The sequence below is a fragment of the Leuresthes tenuis genome, unplaced genomic scaffold (genome assembly GCF_036924035.1).
Source record: "Leuresthes tenuis unplaced genomic scaffold, fLeuTen1.0.hap1 SCAF_2, whole genome shotgun sequence".
NCBI classification, from domain to species: domain Eukaryota; kingdom Metazoa; phylum Chordata; class Actinopteri; order Atheriniformes; family Atherinopsidae; genus Leuresthes; species Leuresthes tenuis.
The window spans coordinates 39,896,636-39,913,475 of record NW_027325356.1 but is presented as its reverse complement, the minus strand read 5'-3'; the positions used below and the strand labels follow the sequence as shown (position 1 = coordinate 39,913,475).

Here is a 16,840-nt window from a genome sequence, read left to right as displayed (position 1 = left end):
CTCTCCCAAAAAGACCAGGAGAAACTCATCCATACATTCATCTCCAGTAGACTTGATTACTGTAATGGTCTTTTAACTGGACTTCTACAGCTCATCCAGAACGCTGCTGCTAGAGTTTTAACCAGGACTAAGAGATCTGAACACATCACACCAATTCTAAAATCTTTACAATGGCTTCCAGTCAGTCACAGAATAGATTTTAAAAGCCATCTGATGGTTTACAAATCCCAGAACGGTTTAGAACGCTTTTCTCATGTGTCTATGCATGAAATCTGCACAGTATCCTTTTATTTATCGAGACTGTTGCTTATTTTTATTCATTTTAATTATTTTATTTATATTTGTATTTTTTTTACTTATTTTTAATGCTTTTTCCGCTCCTCGCTGCAATATTTTTATTTTATGTAAAGCACTTTGAATTGTTTTGTACATGAAAAGTGCTATATAAATAAATTTGACTTTGACTTTTTTGACTTTGACTAAACTTCCAACTGCCTCTCTGTACTTTCTTGGTTCCTTCATCTTTTCTGCCTCTTCTATATACTCTAGTTTTGGCTCACATGGAGTCTCTCTGGGTCTACAATCCTGCATTCCAAATCTCTCCAGTATTTTGCTCACATATTTCTTCTGTGACATTTTAACTTGACCATCTTTTTGGTTAAAATCTATTCCCAAAAAATGCTTCAATTTTCCCTTATCGTCAACCCATACAAGTAATATCATCTTTTCATCATGTTTTTCCTTTGTATACACACAGTGATATGCAGGATTCTGTACAAAAACATTCAGTCACATATGAATGTAACATAGCGTTCCAATTTCAGCCTGACTGCTTTAGACCATAGACTTTTCACTTGCATACTTGCTCTTCACCCGTTTCTGACTTTTTCTCATAACCTTCGGGTTGTTCTATGTGGAGCTCACAGTCAATTGGTGCGTGCAAATAGGCCGTTTTAACATCCATATGGTGTAAACTTAACTCTTCCTGCGCTGCCTTTTGCAGAATCACTCTAATACTTGTCATGTCAGCTGTTGGTGAGAATGTCTCCTCGTAGTCAATTCCTGTTTTTTTACTGTAGTCTTTTGCTACGAATCTCGCTTTGTATTTATCTGATCCATCTATGTCACTCTTTAGTGCATAAACCCATCTTCCCCCCACTGCTTGCTTGCCTGGTGGAAACTGGGTGAGACTGAAGGTCTAGTTTTCCTCCAGAAATAGCATCTCCTCGTTCATAGCATTTTTCCACTGCCTTGATTTGGTTGATGCTATGGCGTCCTGGTAAGTTTGAGGAATGTCACATACTTGCATATTTGCAGTTTGTCCTCTGTATTCTCAGTTTCCAACTCCTGTAGGGAAGCTGGTTTCTTTCTTGTTCTCTGTGGGTTCCTTCTGTTTACAGTATCAGTGACTCTACCCGGCTGTGTGCTCTCAGTCTGTTCAGGTATAGTCCCAGAAACACCACTCTGCATTTCCTGACCAGGTACATTTAGCATTTTGTCATTTATTTTCATTTAGTTATTGACCTTGGGGTGTACCTCCCTAATGCCATATTATGTGTATGACTCAGATGTTTGTGTTCCTTTTTCATTGACTGTTTTGGGTGTGAACTTCACTGTGTTTTTGGACTCTCCCTGTGTCTGGACAGTACACTAGGTAACTAGCCAACAACTAGCCAACAAAAATACCTTGCTCACACCTAGAGTCTAACTTTCCTTTCTCTTTGCTTGTAAGTGAAACACATTGATCCAAATTTCTGCAGTTTGGATATGTTTGGTACTTTGCCTGTGAACAACTTGTATGGCGTTTTCTTTGTGCGCCTGCTGTAGCACCTGTTCCTTACATAGGCTGCTGTCTGCACAGCATAGTTCCATAGCTTATTTGGTAACTTTCTGTCTAATAGTAAGCATCTGCCCATGTTGTAAAGGGTTCGCCAACCTCTCTCTGTTGTGCCATTCTGGTAATGTGAATAGGGTACAGACGTCTCATGTCTAATCCTATTCTTTGTTAACAGTAGCTGGAAGTCTCAGCCTGTAAACTCAATGCCGTTATCTGAGCGAATACACTTCACCTCTCCATAAGGTGCTATGTCTGCTAAGAACCTTTCAGTAACCTGCACAGCATCACTTTTTTCCCCCCTTGTCCTGTCCAGCATTATGGCAGCAGAATTGTAATCTGAATACCTTTTATGCCAAACAGATTTGCTTTGCCAAGGGAAGCTTTATAAATGTAAAGCTCCCCTTGATGCCCATCAACTGCCCACGATTTTGTTTACAATAGTTTAGTCCATGTAATAGAGCCGAACCGGACCGGGGAACAAGGAAAGAAGAAGAGGAAACAGAACAAAAATAGAAACAAAAACCAGACAACCAGCTGCTACACCTGTAAAAACAAAACAGATGACAATCCATGGCCTCTGTTGAGAATCCAGCCTTAGAGTCTCCAGTAGCACCTGAAAGCAGACGAGCAGAGATAAAACAAACACACAAACAAACAAAAACAAGCACAAGTAGCGGCAATCGCATACAACACAACTGTGGATATAGATAACCTGAAACCACAGGATAACACATCAAAAGCTTAGCAAGCATGCTACTGGGCTTGTGTGTGCGTGTGCGTTTGCGTGTGGGACCTACATGATAACCCTGCTTAATTATGAGTGTATAAGTGTACAGAGCCACAATCCACAGCCCCCCTCAGCAATCAGAAGCAGGCAGAGAGGGCCACAAGACCCAGGTCACCAGCAGCCCCCACAGAGCACAGAACCCAGGAAGCCCACAACCACGCATCCACCCAGAAGACTGCAGAGGAAGCCCCTGGACAGAGCCCCCATAAGCATAGGGCAGAGGCCTATCGACCCCACCAGGCCCCAGCCACCCAGACATGGGCCGTGCACCGGACCCGGGCCCCAGGAGCCCCATAAGCACCTCAAAGCCCCCCGGTAGAGCCCCACCTAATACCTGAGAGGGCCAAGTGCCCCAGACAGCCACACAGTCGGCTAGCACCTGCCCCAGCGCCCCTGGCCAAGTGCCCCGGGAGTCAAGACATGTCCACAGGTGGGTCGCTGAAGTCGTGAGCAGTGGGGAGAGGCAACGCTGTCCCCCCATCGGGAGCAGCACAAGCAGGCCAGATGACAGCAAGTCCCAGACCCAGGCATCACCACACACACTTGCACATCCCATACATCCACACGTCCTCCCTCCCTCAACTCCGCTGGGGTGTGGCGCAGCGGGCACACCAGGGGGCCAGCAGAATAATTCAACCTCCTGGCCCCTCCTGCCCCGAGCAGCAACCAGGAAACAGGGGTGTGGGAAGAAGACCCCTCCCCTCACCCTTCCGGCTCTTCAATATTTTCTAATAGTGTGCGATTAAAATTGAGGGGCAGCCAACCTTGTAGAACTGGGAGCGCGGCCCTCTGGGCAGCCTACATACCCAAAGAGCACCGCCCACCAGATGCCACTCAGTGCAACCACCCCCCAAGTCCTAGTGTGTGTGTGTGTGTGTGTGTGTGTGTGTGTTTGATAAGTAGTAATGTCTAAGGTGTAATTAAAACAGGGGCAGGGAACTGCAGTGCAGTAAAGGGGACCACCTACGTGGCCCCATCCACTACACCCCACAGAACACACACGCCCCCAAAACCCTTCATGTGTGAGTGTGTGCTGTGTACAGGAACCAGAAGAGAGAGGGGTTTCGGGATATAGACCAGGCACCCCCGTTACCTGGAACCCACCACAGGGCAGAAGGGCCTGATGTCTACCAGGCTCGGGTCCTGCAGCGAGCAATCGGCCTGCAATCAGTGTGAACCAATTCTAAGGGTTTCTTAGCCTTTTTATTTGGCTACCTGTTTCTCGTCTGTCATGTACGTATCGTAAACTATACAATACAGCAGTGCAGTACATCAGTCTGCCATAATACAGGGAGTAAGGGTGCCATCAAATTACAACACTTAACAGAAGAAAACTGAGAGGTTCAAACATATTCATCAATGAGCATCTAACCAAACGAAACACCGACATCGCCAGAAAAGCACGCCTCATGGAAAAAAAAAAAAGGGAAAAATTTAACAGACATGGACATCACACTATAAAGTATTCATTAAGCTAAACGGGACACCAGAGCAAATTCTGGTAATCAGGAACATCGAGGAACGAGACAAATACAAATGATCATCGCAATCCGGACAGTAAAGTATGAAGACTCATACACAACACACCACCATGACACAGTCTGAAAGAACTCATTCATCTACATGCCATCTGGAGACAAGAGGGATATAACTCAAAGGATTGCTGACCTTGAAAAATTGGAATTGAGAACTTTTCAATACACTAACCGTAATTTACTGGACTTGGAGCACAATATAGACCCGGATAATAATTTCTTCTCAAACATAAATGACAATTGCCGCTATTACAAAGATGAACAGTACAACCAGACCATTAAACCGGACAGCAAATTATCTATAATCCATTTCAATAGCAGAAGTCTGTATTCAAACTTCAATAACATCAAGGAATATTTAAGTCAATTTAAAAAAACAATTCAAAATAATCGCTATATCAGAAACCTGGATCAGTGCAGATAAAGGAATGGATTTTGAACTGGATGGATATGAATTTTATAATGTAAACGAAGAGAACAAGACTGAAGGAGGAGTGGCCATGTATGTGGATAAAAACTTGAATTATAAAGTAGTAGAAAATATGACTGCTGTGATTGATGACTTTTTAGAATGTATAACAATTGAGATATGTGAAGACAAAAAGAAAAATGTAATAATCAGCTGTATATACAGACCACTAGGCTCTGGTGTTGAATCATTCAATGTCTGGATAGGGGAAATGTTTTAAAAAACTAATCGAAAAGTTGTTTTCATCTGTGGTGACTTGAATATTGATCTAGTCAATCCAAATAAGTACAAAATGACTGATGCATTTATCAATACAATGTACAACATGAGTTTATATCCAAAAATCACCAGGCCTAGAATCACATGCCATTGTGCTACTTTGATCAATAACATATTCACCAATGATATGGACAACAATACAGTAAGAGGACTATTAGTAAATGATATCAGTGACCACCTTCTAGTTTGTACAGTCTGTAACAATAGCCACATAAAAAAAAAACTGGATAAGGTACTACTGTACAGAAGGGTTAGGATGGAAGAATCCAAAAAAACACACTATATAGAGTATTCATAAAACACAGAACTAAGGAAGCAGGAAATAAATATAAGAAGTATAAAAATAAATTAATATCATGAGAAATTGTAAGAAATATGATCATAAATTACTAGAGAATACTAAACTTAGTGAATAACGTATATATAATATATTAAACAGTATAATTAAAAATAAATCTAGACAGATTAATTATCCTCAGTATTTCACTGAACACAATAAAATTGTGAATAACATGAATGATGTAGTTAATAAATTTAATGAATTTTTAAAAAAAATATAAATGTTGGCTCAAACCTAGCAGAGGAAATTCAAGATTCAGTGACATACAATGATAGTTTAATAGATAGAAATCCAATGACTATGTTTCTTAAACCTGCAGAAGAAATTGAGATTATATATATTTCCATTGAGTGCAAAAACAAGATATAATGAAATGGCACTAGAATGGGTAAGAAGTTCTCTAACAAATGGGAAGCAATTTGTGAAAATGGAAGGCTACTAGTCAAGATGCTTGGACATTGTGAGTGGTGTTCCACAGGGATCAATGTTGGGCCCTTAACTATTCATTATCTACATCAAAGACCTATGTAATATTTCACATACTCAAATTCATCTTATTTGATGATGATACAAACAGATTTGGTTCAGGTGAAGATTTACAGCAATTTTGGACAAAATTAAATATTGGTTTGACAAGAATAAGCTATCACTAAATCTGAGCAAGACAAAAATTATGATACTTGGTAATAGAAGAATAAATCATCAAGCACAGGTACAGATAGAAGGATCTGGGAATGAAATCATTCCATAAATAATAAAAAAGAATCATTGATTAATTAAAAGTGAAGAGTGCAGATAAAATACTTTCAGTTGTCATATGCACAGCTAAATATAACTGTTTTCAGCCTGGATTTAAACATTGTCAGAGTTGAGGCCTGTCTCACATCTTCTGGAAGACCGTTCCAGATTTTAGGAGCATAAAACTGAAACACAGCCTCACCTTCTTTAGTCCTGACTCTGGGCACCAGAAGGAGACCCCTCTCTGAGGTTCTCAGAGTCATATGGCTCTAACATGTCATAGATGTATTTTGGCGCTAGACCATGAAGAGACTTGTACATGAGCAGAACTGTTTTAAAGTCTATTCTCTGAGCGACAGGAAGCCAGTGCAGAGACCTAAGCACTGGACTAATGTGGTCGTATTTCGTAGTTCTAGTCAGGACTCAAGCAGCAGCATTCTGGATGTACTGTCTTACAGCCCGTTTAGTGAGCCCAGTTAGCAGGCTGTCACAGTAGTCCAACCTGCTTGGGACAAATGCATGGATTAGTCTTTCCAGGTCTGGTGTAGACACTATTCCTTTGATTCTGGCAATGTTTATCAGATGGTAGAAAGCTGCTGATGATATTGATTTAATGTGGCAGTTAAATTTGAGGTCTAAGTCCAATATTACCCCTAGATTTCTAACTTGATTATTAGGTTTTAGAGAGAGTCTCAAGGTGACTGATGACACTTTGTCTTTGTTTCTGTGGGCCACAGACAATGATTTCAGTTTTGTCTGAGTTTAGCTATAGAAAATTGTTTTGCATCCACACACTGATCTGTTCGATGCAGGGACACAATGTATCAACAGGCCCGTGTTTTCCTGCCATCAATGACACATAGATCTGAGTGTCATCTGCATAGTTATGGTAGGACACATTATAGCTGCATATCAGCTGGCCATGGGAGCATGTACAGATTGAACAATAGGGGTCCCAGGATAGACCCCTAGGGAACCCCACAGGTCATAGCAATTTGGTCTGAGACACAGTTACCAATTTCAAGAAAACACTTCCTGTCCTAGTGATGGGACTTGAACCAGTTTAAAGCACTACCAGATATTCCCACCCAGTCTTCTAACCTCTGTAATAAGATTGCATGGTCAACTGTGTCAAAGGCAGCACTCAGGTTCGGCAGAACTAAGACTGAGACTTTGCCTGTGTTTTCAGGTGGATATTGTTATATTTGTCGGTGGGCTGAGGAGGGAGAGAGGCTCAATGCTTTAGAATTCTTGATCTTGTTTGGTGTGAGAGGAACCATTTTAATCCCTCATTTCACCAAGCTTTCAAGGTGATCAGGAAATCTCATGGATGATGTTGGAGAAGTGAACGATTGTGAACTCTTCAGAAGCAGGAAGCAGTGTCTTCCAGCACAATTTCTGTACAAAGGAGGTAGAGGAGTCGCCCACCAATCGCAAGGTCTGTGGTTCGACTCCAGCTTCAGGACTACATGTTGAAGCATCCTTGGGTAAGACACTGGACGCCACGTTTTCTACCGATGCATCCATCGGTACCATCTGTGTATGAATGGTTAGAAAGCAAGTAGTTATGTACAGACTGGATTATGATTACAATGGATTATGATTACAATTAATTGAATTCCAATTGGCTTGAATTGGACTATATTACTTAAGTGCCTTGAGATGACAATTGTTGTAATCTGGCAATATATAAATAAAACTGAATTGAAAAATTGAATTGAACTTAAGACGTGCTGTATGTATGCATGTAGTCATGTAGTGTTAGAAGCACTTTGAGTGGTCAGCGCTATACAAGTACAGTACAGTCCATTTAACTACGATGAAAGAAGTAAGACTATGGAACGGACTGAGTGTGGAACTGAAACAATGTCAAAGCATCAACCAGTTTAAAAACAAAATGTAAAAATGATTTTTGCAAGATACAATGAAGAGGAGACGTGATATATGTAATGTATGTGTATGCATCTTCTGGATTAAAATCAATCAAGAGTCCTCATATATTGTACATATATTATATATATTGTTTATTTACTTGTTTATTTATTTTCTATTGTTAGCGCTGTCAAATATGTTTAGTTAGTTGTGTTTGTGATGGGGATACAGAGGGAAGTAAACTAATCATAAATGAATTACGAAGTGGAGAAGGGGTAGGGTTAAATAAGCTGATGTGTCTTCCTACTTCTCTTTGAATATGTTAATATTGTTTCAGTTGTTTTCAATTATTTTAAGTGTTTTCTTTGGTTCTTTTTTTTCTTTTTGTATTATTTTCACGTTCGAAATAAAGCCTTCATTCAATTATTCATTCATTCAACATTCAGTCCATAATGTAATGGTGTTAGGAGAGCATAGTAAAGGGTTTCTTTTATGTCTCAAAGGTCAATGGCTCTGACCCAGCTATTGAATTACTTTTTTAATTTACTTAATTTTTACAACGTACAAAGACCTGGTTTATACCCTTGTTGCTTTAATATCTTTTCCACTTGATGCATCTCGTCTTTATAGAGTTTTACTTTTTGAAGCTCGTCCGCATAAAATGAACCTAGTGTCTCCATCAAAATCGTTAAGCTTGTATAGAGGAGGAGATCGAGGAATCCGCTCTGTCACTGTAAATATATATTTGTTATATTTTCTGTCAAACATACCTCAGACCTTAGATATTCTGACAAGATATTGTTGACAAGATCTTTTAAACATTATCTTCCCTGTACTGTTGGTTGGAAGCTGTGCCATACAGATTCTGAAAAACTTGAAAGGCATTTTTCAAGGTTGCCTCCATTTTAAAGTGGTAACTATAGTTATAGTTTCTCACTAGGTCCTGCAAGACATTGAGGTATTGGCACGTGTTATAAGCAGTAAATCTCCACATTCTGGTTTTTAATGTGTGGTTAAAACTCTCAATCACAGAGGCATTTACATTGATTACTGGAGCAAAATGCTCAATGCTGTATTTCTCCATCAAAGCCTTAAAATTCTTGTCCAACAATTCTTTGCTGGCGTCAGTTTGAAGTTTTTTAGGGATCTGACTTTTTTTATTTTCAATTTATTTTTTATTCACTTTCTATTATATACACACATGGCACACATTTCTTAGTAGCATTAAAGGTCATATAATACTATGTAAAAACATTTTTTTTATAAAAATAAAAAAAGTTTAATAGCAAAGAATTGTAAATCTTAGCACTTCTATTAAGAAGAAAAAAATTTAAATGTTAGTGTTTCAGAAACTAGCTCCAGGTTAACTGAATTAGGTAATTATCTAATCATGAAAAAGTTATATGCTTTTAATTACACCACACAAGATTACATATTTAACCTAAGCACTTCTAGATGATGAAAAAAAAAAAAAGAAGCTCCTACCTCCTTGTACGTCCCTTCTTTATCACCCCACCAAATATCATTGTCATGGCTGGAAGTTGCTGTAATTTTTCCAATCTACTGTACATGTCTTGAATAGGAGTGTTGATTTGTTTTGTCAATATTAGTTCGTGTCACGATTTAAGTTTTGATTCATGTCCTGTCTCGTCATTCCCTGTTTTATTTTGAAACACTAACTGCTCCTCTCATTTCAGGTACCTTGCCCTTCCTCCTGAGTCAAGTGTCTGATTGTCTTCCCTGATTCCCAAAGTGTTTCCACCTGTTTCCCTTGGTTCTTTATGTGCTCAAATAGTCTGCGTCTCCCTTGTCTTGTGCCAGTGTGTTGTTTCTGCTCATGAGCCTCACTCTGGCGCCTTAATCCACAGAGAGCCACAGCCACAGAATCCTTGAGCCTGCAGTGCAGCGATCCTCCTACAGAGCATATCCTTTGTTTTGTTGTAAGTTTTTCCATAGCCATAGTTTATATTCACGGTAAGTTTCACAGCCTGGTTTTGTTCCTCCCGTTTGGAGAGATTTTGATTTGTTAATGTTTCATAGAAACCTCCGTTAGTGGAGTGATTTGTGTTTCGTTCTTTAAGATCTTTAAGATAGGAGAGTGTGAGAGTTTATTTATCTTTTCATAGCCTTTTCTGTTTTCCTCCTAGAGTGGAGAGTTTTTTGATTTCGATAATTTTCATAGCTGCACCCTCTTCTTCCATAGCTATCGAGGAGAGTGCTCAGGAGTTTCACAGCCCTTTCTTTTGCTCTGTCTGGAGATCCTCATCCTGCTGTTTATATTAAATAAACATTCTTGACTGTGAACTGACCCTGCACCTGTGTCTTGTGTCCTGAGGCCGTGACAGTTAGTACAAGTAAGCTTCCGCCACAGCTTTGACCTTGCCGCCGTCCTCATGAATGTTGCGCTCAGTCAGAAGATGTAGAATGGAGGCAATAAATCGCTGATGATGAAGTTTTTCACATCAGGCCATAGTAGTGTCCTTGGCAGAAGTCATCCTCAAGATCGTCCTTGCATTGATGTTGTTGTAAATTGTTGTTGTAAATCAGTATTCTTCCAGGAACCTTTTGATTACCACTTTGAGCAGTTGGAGCATGGCAGTTTTTGGAGAAACATTGGGTATCGGAGTCACAATGGAGGACCCTAACTGGTAGAGCATTATGAGGCCCTTCATACCGTCTCTCGCCAGAATTGACACATTGAACTCAGGAGAAGAGGGAGGAGAAATGCACTTGGGTGACGTCACTGGTGAAGGAAGATGACACAGACCTAGGATGTATCTCTCGTTATCCAGAGTCCAGGGCTGCAGTGATGTTGACGACGCAGAAGGGTTAACGAGTTATCTGCGAGGGTGATGGTGATGCAGAGCAACGAAAACTCTCTGAGTTCCAGTGACTATTCTTCCTACAGAGACTTATCTGACTTATCTTAACTCTGCACAGGAAAATCCTCTTGGGAGAATCTGCTTTCATTATAATACATTTTCATAAGAGTCTCACAAATGAGGGAATTAGAAGTACATACGCCTCTACTGTGTCAATAGATTTCTCGTACACTATTTCTTCTTGTTTCTGTTTGCGTTTAACTTTTGTCCTACCCATCATGAACCTGGTTTCTTTTACAGTTGTTCTCTACACATGAACTCTCTGAGAGGACTTTATCAGTTTACAAAAACCCCACCCCTCTCCTCTCATTGGTTCTTGTATCTCAAATTCAACTGGTCGCAAAATACTTCCCCTGTTTTTACACCAAATGGATAGAGACAAGATTCTGTTTACTACTAAAACAAGATGGATTCTCTGGAGTCACAACCCATCATTTTCATTAATTTTACCGCAAAAGGAGAAAATCTTTGAAGCTGCCAAAACAGGAAGGATTTTCGACACCCTAACCTATACCCATACTAAAATATTTACAGTATCCTCTTTCCCATCTCACCTTACTATTTTGAAATGATCCATTATATTATATCCATAACTACACCTTCATTGGATAATCTTCTCACGGCCTGTTGACCAAACACAACACATGCTCATTCCCCTCCCCACCTCTTCCCTCTTAGGACACCCCTCAAAAAAGTTTGATTGAAGGATTTCCTTAATTGTGTGTAATGTTAATAAGAATATTAAAAAGTTTATGAATTGTGGTACTTCACTTTTAATATTAAAATTGTCTGACAGAAATAGAGTTATGAAATTTAGAGTAAATGGCAAAGACATTAAAAAAATCCAACTGCACTAATTAATCTGCTAAAGCTTCATTCAAGTGTGTTGTTAAATCTTTTAAATGTTTGTTTTCAAATGATTTGCTAACTAATACTACCTGTCTTATAGTGGCAATCCTATTCCTCGTATAGACTACACCGCAGAAGAGGTGCAAACCTGGGGTGTTGTGTTCAGGGAGCTCAACAAGCTATATCCCAGTCATGCCTGCAAGGAGTATTTGATGAACCTCCAGCTACTGACTAAATACTGCAAATACAGCGAAGACAACATCCCGCAGCTGGAGGATGTTTCACACTTCCTAAAGGGTAACTGTTAGACTATAGCTGGAGTTCCAAGTAGTGTTGTTTTTGGTGGTCTGTTTTAATTTTAGTCTTAGTCTAGTCTTTGTGTCAAGCTGTCATTTTAGTTTTTATTAGTTTTAGTCACGTTCACACGAGACTTTTTAGTCTAGTCAAGTTTCAGTCGACTAAAAGTCTGAGCATTTTAGTCAGAATTATCTGTGACTATTTTCGTCCAGTTTTAGTTGATGAAAATCAATTACATTTTAGTCTAGTTTTAGTCAATGAAAATTGAATTTTAGTCTGTTTTTAGTAATGCAATTCCATTTAACCCAGTCAATATAGTATAGCTACCTAGTAGTATAGATGAAACCAAATTTGTCTTTTAGTCAAACCCATTTCACAATTAAAAAAGGTTGTCTTATTATTATATTATTGTTAACTTATTGACTCAAGATATATCCATTCTAAATAGGGAAGACAATCTGATTTGAATTTACAACATATTTATTTTACCAACCAAACATGGTAGATATAATGACGAACCCCGGGTTGGCCGGCCATCGCTCCCTTTCTCTGTGTCAGTTGGTTGTCAGTCAACCTACTGCAGCTGCATATTCTAGATAATGCTGCGAGCAAGTTGAGAAAGTTACTTCGCCTGCGACTGCACAGTGAGACCCAGGATACAGAAATACTGCAAAAATAACGCAACTAAACGAGACGAAATAACGTCAGAATATTTTGTCTCGTTTTAGTCAACAAAAATTAAGCAGCATTTTAGCAGATTTTTTATTTTGTAAACAAGTGTAATTTTTATTCGTCAACAATATTACATCATATATTTAATTATAGTTATCGTCACATGACCAACATTTATGTTGTGTCTCGTCTCGTTTTTGTCACGTGATAAAGGTTCATTGACGATGATATTTAGTCATAATTTTCGTTGACGAAAGCAACACTAGTTCCAAAAAGCAGTCAAAATTAGATAGAATTTTGGAAACGATGATACCAAAGATGAGTAGATCACTTGGCTGATTTAATTGTTGTTTTCAACATTTCCAATGCTCCAGTGCAAGATACTACAGGGCACTTAAAGAGGTGTCTCTGTCCATGATCAAACAGGCATGGACAATCTTACAGCTATATTTATATTTCATTCACATTTTACATGTAAATGCTTATTGTGTTTTTAAATAATTCTAAACCCTTTTAACCTTTCTTCGATTAAATTTTTTTTGTCATGAAGACATTAGTTTGTTTCAACCATTTTTTTTTTTTTGTAAAAAGTAACTCAGAAAAAATGACAAAGGCAGTACTTGTGTTTTTGTGTTTGTGTCTCCATCTGTCTGTCCATGTCTGTGTTCTTCTGTGAATAGAACGTTCAGGCTTCATCATTCGGCCAGTAGCAGGCTACCTTTGTCCCCGAGACTTTCTAGCAGGGCTAGCTTTCAGAGTATTCCATTGCACTCAGTATGTCCGCCACAGCTCAAAACCTTTGTATACACCTGAACCGTGAGTGCGCAAGATACATTTATTTGCACTTTTACTTCTTACCTTGTATATGTTTTCAAATTTGTGTGTGTCTGTTTCATGCAGGGATACTTGCCATGAACTGCTGGGTCATGTTCCACTGCTTGCAGAGACCAGCTTTGCCCAATTCTCTCAAGAGATTGGTTTAGCATCTCTTGGTGCTTCAGATGACGCTGTACAGAAACTTGCCACGGTGAGAAAAACCCATTAGATCTGTTTACAGCCATTCTTACTTATGCTAAAGATGACATGCTCATTTTATCAAAACCTTCTAATATATTATTCAGTATTGCTGAGCAGCTGAATGTTAGAATACTGTCAATTTGGTTGAGAGGATGTCAAGTCAAGTTTATTTGTACAGCACTTTTCATGTACAAAGCAATTTAACAGATGCATTATTCATATAAATGCCATATAAAAGTTGTTGACTTCGTTTTGGGTTAAAGTATTCAGCACTACGGACCACTAGGGGGCAATGTGGCTCCATAAGCCGATTAGTCATTTTCCAAAAAAATTACTTATTCAGTATTCCTCCACGTACGATCGTGGAAAAAGGTCTTAAAATGCAGCTTGTGATTTCACTGAAAACCTGAAAGAACTTGCACAAAGATATAAAGCACATTTAATATAATTTCAAGATTCTGCTAAAAGTGAATCTGGGTGAGGTTATTTTAAAAGCTCCATGTGGAGCCTGTCTCTGGTTTGGATCAGAGTCAGGGCAACCTTCACCCTTCGTTTACTTTGTCCAGATAAGGTTGGAAGTGTCTTGGTCTGGTTTTCTCCAATATTCTCCTAAAGAGGGTTGTTCGTTGGTTTAGCTTAGTTAGCGCTAAGTCATTAATGCATCCACCTAAGTTTATGGCACAAGTCTGTGGAAAGAGGCACTGAGCAACTCCCCCAAAATGCTTTCATGGGCCAAAGGTTAGTGTAAGTTTCTCTTACTTGGTGTAGAAATCCCCCATCTGGTATTTCCACACTGACCATCCCACAAAAGAATGTTGGAGTCATTTAAAGTCTTAAATTTGTATTAAATTCCACACTTGAGTTCGCTACATATGCACAGCTAAAAATAACAGTTTTCAGCCTGGATTTAAACATTCTTCCATTCCTCTAATGTCAGCTTGATGGCCAGGTGCTCCCGATTACCCACGTCGTAATTCTGCAGCAGAAAGTTTCCGGGAGAAGAAGGTGCACGGGTGTAACTTCCCCTCAGAGTCGGATCTTTGAGATAAGACTGCTCCCACACATTAATCCGAGGCTTCCACCTCCAAGATGAACTGTCGGTCAGGGTTGGTCTGGATCAAAATGGGCGCTGAAGCAGTCTTTGAGCTGCTGGAAAGCTTGGGCATTTCCGGAAGTACATGTAAAGGTTACCTTGACAGAGGTTAGTTTAGTTAATGGGATAGCGATGATGCTGTAATTGCAAATGAATCGGTGGTAAGAATGTGCAAAACCTAGAAATCTCTGGAGCTACTTGCGATTGGTTGGAGTAGGCCACTCTGATACGTCCTAGATCTTTTCCAGATCCATCTTCACTTGCCCGCCCTGGAAAATGTAGCTGAGAAAGGTCACTGAAGGTTCAAGGAATTCTCACTTTTCGACCTTGAAGAAGAAGTGGTTCTCTAAAAGCCGTTGAAGAACTCGACGGACATGCTGAAATGATGCTATTGACCAGGCTCTTATAAGTTTAATTAAATACATTTAATTAAATACTTGTATCTGATCCTACCATGGGAAAATATAACTACTGAAGACAGCCTGTCTTTAGAAGATAGGTGAAAAAATAAAGGGACAACAACAAAAAATGTAACACTTTTTGCAGTGCTTTTAAATGATTCTGGGATGAAGTAATATTTTAAACCTGTTTGTTCTAGTGTTACTTCTTCACAGTGGAGTTTGGACTGTGTAAGCAGGATGGCATGCTACGGGCTTTTGGAGCTGGACTCCTCTCCTCCATCAGTGAACTAAAGGTGACATATGTCCTGCTTTCTAGCTTTATACAGTGCAAGATCATCCATTTCCCTCATGGCTTAAATAGTTTATAAAATGTTCTCACTTTAAGTTTAAAAATGCATAATGACTTCTACTGTATGTTTGTTAAAAATGAAAGTTGGAATCTTCTTTAATATTTAATTTGTTGATACAAGCTCACTGAATGTAAATAAAGTGACAGTATATTTATTTGTTTGTATTAATCACCACTCACTGACCATAACTAATAAAACATGCAGCTATAATCTTACCAAGAATACTAGATTTATTATCTTTTATGGTCACTTACATAATTTATGTTGAAAATTAAGAAAGAAAACACTTGAGAATTCTCCATTGATAACTGGTTTATTGTTATAGCATTCAACCTAAATTGTGTTTATCTACATGCCGAATTAAGTAGGGAATTCTCTCAATATGTCTTTTGAATTATTTAAATATCTGACCACAAATGGAATCTTTCTCCTTTTAGCATGCTCTGTCTGGCAAGGCCAATATCCTTCCATTTAACCCTATTCTGGCAAGTAACCAAGAGTGCCTGATAACCACATTCCAGGATGTCTATTTCGTTTCTGAAAGTTTTGAGGAAGCCAAGAACAAAATGAGGTATTTAGACTTCTACTCATGATGAGATTACAATCCATTGTTAGATCAATATAAGTTCATAAGTGCTCTCCGGAAAAGTGTATTTGTATATGTATATACATGTACATACATGCATATGTAAGAATTATTCCTTGATTAAAAAGCATCTATTCAGTCCCAGCAAATTATTCTTTATGTTGTGACAATGAAAAGACTGGAGATCTGGATCACAGCAGGTTAAATTGACATTGAACTTGTTTGGTGGGAATTAAAACGAGTGATCCTTCTTGGAATTTTATTTTTGTCTTGGAGCTGATATTCCAGTTCTAATTTTCCTTCTATAATACTGCAATTATGTAAAATGCTTGATGTTCAACTTCTTCAACTTGGTTAATGACAGTATTGATTGTGATTTATTTGCAGGGAGTTTGCGAAGACCTTTCAGCGTCCATTCACAGTGCACTACAACCCCTATACACAGAATATGGACATTCTGAGGGACACCAACAACATTAATAGCATGGTAAAAGACATCCGCTATGAGCTGGACATTGTAGAAGATGCCCTGAGCCAACTAAGTAAACGCAGGACAGACTAAGAAATCAACACAGTTTTGTAATTTTTGCTGAGAAAAATTTTAATTGCCTTATTTCTTCAAGTAGAAGAGACAGTGTTGCATTTCCAGGCAAGTCTATTGTTCAAGTGAAAACCAAGGTACTTGTACTTCACCACCACCTCATGTCCCATGATAGAAACTGTATTTGGCTTATTCTTACTTTTCCTAAAATCCCCAGTCATCTCCTTTGTTCTGTTCACACTCAAAATTACGTGATTATTCCCACACTATGTCACAAAGTGGTCAACCAGATCCC

At 38.9% G+C, this 16,840-nt stretch overlaps 1 protein-coding gene across 1 annotated transcript in view; it reads left to right on the top strand.

The window, feature by feature from the left end:
• Window positions 1-16,566, top strand: part of LOC140302301 (tryptophan 5-hydroxylase 1-like) — a 28,825-nt gene extending 12,259 nt beyond the window's left edge. The window contains exons 6-11 of the mRNA XM_072381136.1: window positions 11,689-11,885; window positions 13,238-13,373; window positions 13,458-13,584; window positions 15,266-15,361; window positions 15,856-15,989; window positions 16,392-16,566. Of these exons, the coding sequence (XP_072237237.1) occupies window positions 11,689-11,885; window positions 13,238-13,373; window positions 13,458-13,584; window positions 15,266-15,361; window positions 15,856-15,989; window positions 16,392-16,566 (865 nt within the window). The remainder of the gene's footprint in view (window positions 1-11,688; window positions 11,886-13,237; window positions 13,374-13,457; window positions 13,585-15,265; window positions 15,362-15,855; window positions 15,990-16,391) is intronic.
• The last annotated feature ends 274 nt before the right edge of the window (window positions 16,567-16,840 follow it).